General features: G+C 28.3%; 1 protein-coding gene across 1 annotated transcript in view; it reads left to right on the top strand.

The window, feature by feature from the left end:
• The window catches only part of LOC111624047, a 48,105-nt gene continuing 40,767 nt past the window's right edge, over positions 1–7,338 (top strand). Inside the window, exons 1-3 of the mRNA XM_023366826.1 lie at positions 1–296; positions 3,449–3,589; positions 4,117–4,204. Coding sequence (XP_023222594.1) covers positions 51–296; positions 3,449–3,589; positions 4,117–4,204 — 475 coding nt within the window. The 5' untranslated portion in view covers positions 1–50. The remainder of the gene's footprint in view (positions 297–3,448; positions 3,590–4,116; positions 4,205–7,338) is intronic.

Below are 7,338 nucleotides of genomic sequence, written 5' to 3'. Positions count from 1 at the left end.
TTAATAATTTTGTGAATTCAAATATTTCTTAACATTTGACAGATGCAAAAATGAAAAACTTTTCTCAAAATGATCAGACAGATGTGAGTTTTGAAGAATTATTAGAACAATACAGGCAAATTAAATTCCTTTTAAAGGATTTGAATGAGGAAGAGGAAAAACGATTAGATGAAAATAAAGTAGACGAAAAATACTTCAAATATACAGATGGAGAAAGTGGTAACAAAGAAAATCGTCATAAAAGAAAGTTATCAGTCTCAAGCAAAAGATGTAAACAGTCAGTTGATCATTCTGTGGTAAGTAGTGATGTAGTTGTGATTTTGATATGAACTTTAAGATATCTGGAATTTTTATTTAAATTAAAAATTTTTAATGGAAATTATTTTAATGCTTTAAACGTATTGTTAATGTATTACTATTTTCTGCTATTTTAACATAATTGCTTTTATAGGACCATTATAATTTAATTTAAATTAAATTATAATTTAATTTAAATTAAATTATAATGCATTAAAGGTAATTAAAGATAAGCATTTAATTATAATTATAATTACCTTTGTTGTTGTTAATCTCAAAAATCATTTTAATTTATAATTTGGGAAAATTAGTTTTGAGAATTAATTTTACCACTTTCATCATACATTACATTTCAACTCTGTAAAACCTTGCTTTAAAGCCAGCAAATTCACATGTTTAAAATGCAATACAATATATAATAGGTAATGTGTAATAATACAATTTATATTATGTATGTATGTCTCTTTAATCCGAAAATTAAGTTCGGTAATTATCATTACAGCTTTCAGGTTAGATACTTTTTATTGTTTCCACCAGGGCTGTGGAGTCGGAGTCGTGGAGTTTTGGTGTTTTAGCCGGAGTCGGAGTCGGATGGTAAGGAAAAGTCGGAGTCGGAGTTGGAGTCGGTAGATTTTTACGCGACTCTACAGCCCTGGCAGGGCTGTGGAGTCGGAGTCGTGGAGTTTTGGTATTTTAGCCGGAGTCGGAGTCGGATTGGTAAGGAAAAGTCGGAGTTGGTAGATTTTTACGCAACTCCACAGCCCTGGTTTCCACATATGCATTTCAGACTTATATAAATGTTAAGTCATAATAACAGCTACCAAAAGTGATATTTAGAACAATTTATATTATTAACTTGCAATCATTACCTTTTTTTTTTTTTTTTTTTACAGGATTGCATGCATAAGGCAACAATTTTCTGCTGAATTTTCATGCATAATTGATGATCCTCAAGTTTGACCATTTTGAAAAAGTTACATATAATGTGTCTTCTCTTCACATGCCAAATTTCAACATCATATATAGTTTGAGATATTTTGTTTACAGAGCAGTGTCTTTTCAAGGGCTTTCCATGGAGACCTCTTGAAAGCTTGGGCTAGTGTGCTTTGGTAAAAGTTTTATTTCTAGCTTGACCCATTCATACTAATGTGGGCTAGTGTTAAATAGGTTCAGCTGGATATAAATGACAGAAGGGATGTATTTCTTAGAAGGACTAGAAATGATTTTTCTGTATATTTTTGGGCATGAAATAAATCACAAAAACATTTAAATTATTGAAGGTCATAGTGCCCCAGGTTTTCTTATGGAGACAAGTGTTCAAGATTATAGTGACTTGCAGATTGTCATGTTAAATTATGCATAGTTGATAAATGTTCAGGATGTGATTACTTCTTGTAGCAATAGGCCTTCATGATGTCAGACTGGAAAATTGCCATGTATGCATGCAATCTTGTAAAAAAAGAAAAATGAATGTGATTGCATGTGCATGATGATAAATTTCTGCAATGGTTTTCTGAAGGTCTGATAAGCAGAAAAAAATTTTTAGACCAAAATTTTTACACAGATGAATAGCATGTGGCATGAAGATATCATGAAAGTAAAGCTAAGTTAGTTACTTTGGTGAAAGAGGCCCATGAAAAAACTGGTAGATATGGAAAATTGCTGCTATTGCATGTGATCATGGGTTAATAATTTTAATTATAATATAATTAAATTTTATGTCTGGCATTTATTACATCAGACTTAAAATTTGATTAAAAAAGATTAAAAAGATAGTTTTTTGAAGTATTGTGTGTTAAATCTATAAATTCTATTGTAAAAGAAAGGACTAAGAGAGAAAAAATACAAAATTGAATAATAGAAGGACTGTTAAAAAATTAAGTGAAATGTTCTTGCTAAAAAAAAAATACAAAGCTTTTTTTTGTAGAAAGTGAGATAATGATCATAAAATACGAACTCAAAATTCATGTTAGCAATACAGATGAAAAAAGCTCTTTCCAATTCAATGTTAGAATTTGCAATTCTAATGTGGAATTGAAAAATTGGAATTTACAGATTTAAATTCCAATCTGTAAATGATTTTAGGGCTTCATTTATAGAATTAGATATTAAATTGAAAAACAGTATCACGGAGTTGTTTTATATTACACTTTATATTTCAATCACTTGATATTCATTTAATGTTAAAATTAATGTGATATTTATTATGCTATACAGTAAGGTCCCTAGGTATTATCTACTCACAGATCTTTATCTTTTAGTGGGAATATGGACATAACAAAATTTTTCAAAAAATAGGTTAGCAAGCCTTTTAATGAATTTTATTTTGTTACTAATTCTATTTAACAATCTTTTTTCAAATACTTCTTATATTAGGTATGGTTTTGTATTATCTTGAAATTTTTTATTCATTCTGTTACCATTTCTGTTTAGATTGAATAATTAAGACACTATTATAGTTTGAAAGTTTGTTTATTGAATTAGAAGCTTTCCAAGAAATATTTTCTCAAAAATTTACAAAGTACAGAAATGATAAATAATTTTAAATTTAAATAGTATTATTTATCATTTCTCATTTTAATAATTTTGATTGCATAACAAAACAATTTGTGATTTTTTTTTCCCTCCCAGTTTAAGAGAGAAATTTAATAAATGTATATTTTTGTTCATGGATTATATAGGATTTGTTAATGAATAATAAATAAATAATTTTTTTCAAAGCCATTTAGATTTATGGTTGTGGATTAATAACAGAATAAACTACTTTAATTTAATAAAACATTTTGGTAATTATGAAAAAAACATATAACTGTTAATTAGAAAAATAACTAATTAAAAAGTTAGAGAAGCAATAGCATATGTGCATAGTAAGTCAAATGTTGGTTTTTTTATTTTATACTGTGTGTTGTACTGTAACAGACATGAAGGTCAGGGAATTTGTACAAAGTTGGTCAGGAGAAGTCAGAAAAAGTCATAGAATTTAAAACAAAAATTCAAGTAGGAACCCTGTTTATGAATTTGAAAAATGATATAATTTAACAGTTAAGTTTAACAGAAAAATGAAGGATAAAGTATTAGATTTTATTTATTAAAAACAGATTTCATGATATGTATTTCTCTGTTAATACTGTATTCTGTTGATTTTATTAAGGATAAAGGCAAACCAATAAAAAGAAGATACAGTGAATCTTCTGAAAAATATGCTGTTTCCTGCGAGAATCAAAGCAATATAAAAAAATTAAGTGACAAAGAAACCAACCAAGAAATGTGTATTAAAGAAAATAATGAGGAAGTGAGTTTTGTTTAATATTTTCTGAATTAATAAAAACATATAATTTTTTATTTTACTTTGAAACTAATTTTTTAAACTATAAATTTTAAGTGTTGTTTTATGACATTTTTCTCTGATAAAACAAAAAATAAAATTTTTATTTTTTAATTTTATCTATTTATTTTTGTATTAAAATAAATTAAAACTTTATTTTTGCTGTTTTGTATTATTTTAGATTCAGTATTTTTCAATTATTTTATTATTTGTATGTATAATTTTGTCTCACTAAATTAGATTTGAAAATTTTGAAAAAATATATTTTGTTTTAGAAATTTGTATACTCTAAGAAAAGAAATTTTTTTTTTTAATTTCAAAATTAGCAATAATTAACTCAAAAAAATGATAGTGATAAACTTTATCCTTTCTATTCACTAAAGAAATTCAACAGTTGGAAATCAGATTTTAATCATTCTTTAACAAATAATTGAATTTATGTAGAACTATGAATAAACTGATACAGAATGATCATAATTTTTTTTTATTTCTAGGATGAAGATTTACTGGAACTAAGGAAACAAGCATTAGCAACTTTAACGAAACAAACAAATTTGAAAGCACTTGAAAATAGTCCAGAAGGTTGTTGTTATTCCTTTTTTTTTTTTAATATTTAAAAATTTCTTAAAGCTTTTGTTTATTCTCTTTATTGACCTATAAATATATTATTTGTATTAAAACATTCTGAATTTTGAGATTGTCCAATTTGTAATGCTCTCTGAATACAAATTATATAACATATGTAAATAACTAAATTCATTGAATTGGTGCTTATTATTTTTGTATCTTATTCACATCCATATTTTTCAGCTATTCATTTTGCAAAAAATTGAACAGCAGCTTTACAAAATACCATAATTATAGTGTCATTTTATGTTCATGATTTGAATTTTGCTCCTTTTATTCTGTACTGTTTTAAATGAAATGACAAGGCATATGTCATCTTTGAGCATCAGTTTAAAATTAACTTTATTGAAGAATTATTTTAACAATTATGAGATAAAAGAACTAAATTAAATATACTTGCCCATTTAGTGCCCATAAACAGAGTTAAAAATGAATGAAAAAGTACTATCAAAATTATTTCAACATTTGATTGATTCTGCATATTTTGGAAATGCACCTGCATAGGTATTGAAATTGTATGCTTTAGAGTATAATCATACATTTATTTGAGAATAAATAATGTATTTCAAATTAATATACTGTATGGAGTATGGGCTCAATTACATTGGGTGTGTTTACTAGCTACTTGCTGACATGCAAACTCAGAAAAGAGTAGACAAGTTCACACACACACACACACACACACACACACACACACACACACACACACACACAGACACAGTGAGTATCAATTACACTGGGATAGTAAATTTGCTTGCCATTTCATTTACTATTTGGTAGCAAATGTATGTAATGATATGTAGTATTCCAGGTTGTCAGTAGTGATGTAATTCTGCTATGCATAGTGATTTTTAGCCTGTTTAATTGGCATAATGGCAATAGAGCAAGATTAATCCAAAAGTAACAATATTCTAAATGAAAATAATTATTTTATGTATGTTTTGAATTTTAGCCCAAAATATAGCAATCAAAGAAAAGAAATCTCTGGTAGTGACTTTAATTTTGTCTGTTGGCAGCTTTTGATGCTCTTTCTGTGATGTTAGATGCTGACTTGTTGAAACATAAAATGTCAAGGAAGTGGAACTGTAATAATAGTTTTTTAGTCATTTATCAATAGTATTTACTATTATAGAATATAAAACATCCTAATTATGTAAATGTTAAAGTAAAGATAAGATGTAGACATTATCTACTTTCTGTGTTACTCAATGCACATGATCATAGACTAAGTTTCCTAGTCAGACAGTAAACTTGCAAGTATTAACAAAAGTAGTCTGGAGTGAAGTTGAAGAAACTTCACTCACAGATAAATTATAAGTAGTTTACTAGCTGAAGTAATTACATTGATCAAGTTTAATAGCAGAAAGTAAATTCATTGGTGAGTGGCTATTAAAATTGTCTAATGTAATTGAGCACTTTGGAATTGAATTTGTGAATTTTCTACATGGAATATTGAGTTTTATGACATTAATAACATTTTTATATATGATAGTGCAAGCCATTTTAGTATCCAAAAATATGTTGTAACTTAAATAATTAGATGGTGGGATACCAAAAGTATCTCTAAGACAAAAGAAGCATTGGAACACTGTAAATTATTAATGAACTGAAAAATTTTATTGAACAGATTCCAGTTATAATCTGCTGCATATTTTTTTATTGAAATGGAAAATATTGTAGGGATATCTGTTAGTATATTTATCTGTTGCATTCATTAGACTCAGACTAAACAGTGTTTGGATTGGCATCTTATATACTGTTCTTAGATAATAGTGCTGAAAGAAAGTGATAGGAATTTCAGTAGTTTACTCATTAGTTTGGTAATTGATGAGAAAACTTTATACGAATGTATCATTTCAACTGTCAACTTTAATGTCAGTTCTGTAATGGTTTGAGATTGTTTTAGATAGTTGAAACAATCTCAAATCTATTGAATAGCCAACTTGGTTGTTGTATCTGGAATCATTGAATTTAAGATCTCTCTAGATCTTAAATTCCATGCTTAACTACTACTAGCTCCTTTTGCTGTGTTTTCTATTTCAGCATAACAATGCTTCAAGTATTTTGCACATTATACACAAGACTGTTTTTTGAAAATAAGAATGAAATACTCAAAACTTCCAAGAACGTCAGTCTATGAGGCGTTAAATATACTTGAAATTATTTTTAATTTACGAGCGCTTTCGACGTAAATAAGCACGTCGTCTTCAGGTAAAATTAAATTCGAATAAAGAATTCGAACCATACATTTAAATTTAAAACATTAACGATACTAGCCGTTTTTTGAACATACAGAAAAGAGATTTTAAATTTAAATATTTAGAATTAAACATTTAAAATTGGTGCGCATGCGTTTTAAAACAAAAACATCGATTGGAGTGGCTATTAATTATTATGTGAACGCGAAAAATTGGCGCACGTGCACCTTAACATGCATAACATGAGAGCCAATTAGATGTCTATTAAGAACAATTAAATTTTTAGAATTTAAATTAAAACACTTTGTAAATACGTATAAAATTTTTGGCACGCATGCGCCTTAACATAGACAGCATAGAAACCGATCGGAATAGATCCACAAGTGCAAGTTTATGTTAAAATTTAAATTTTAAATATTAAAGCGCGGGACATAATTTAAAATACATAACACACGTAAAAAGACGCACATAAAGGGGCCGACATGTATGTGCTTTGAATCATGTAGGAGGTGCGGGAAGAGAATGCAAAATTATTGTTGGTTTTTTAACCGCCTGAATAAATTAATCCAGACGTCCGGTAAATCGAGGGTAGGGGTGTTGCACGGGGAGAGCAGTTTTGTGAGGAGGGCCTCCCAAATGTATATCAAGTTCCCTTCATCACAGCGTTTGAGTATTTCCACTCGATTCCAAAGCGCTACGTGGTGGTGTTGTATCACCAATTTGGAAAGTTCCGTGTCACAATTGCCAAGTGCCACCGAACGTTGGTGTTCAGATATGCGAGCAGCCAGCATTCTCGTAGTCGCTCCTATATAATTGGTGCATAGTCCTGATATTGGATTCTGCAGGGGAACGGAGTATACACCAGATTTTTCCAGGGTGGAAATAGCATCC

Source organism: Centruroides sculpturatus, unplaced genomic scaffold (assembly GCF_000671375.1).
Source record: "Centruroides sculpturatus isolate CEXI.00-Female unplaced genomic scaffold, Cexi_2.0 scaffold323, whole genome shotgun sequence".
Taxonomy (NCBI): Eukaryota; Metazoa; Arthropoda; class Arachnida; order Scorpiones; family Buthidae; genus Centruroides; species Centruroides sculpturatus.
Note: the sequence above shows the minus strand (reverse complement) of the source record. Positions and strands in the feature narration are given on the sequence as shown.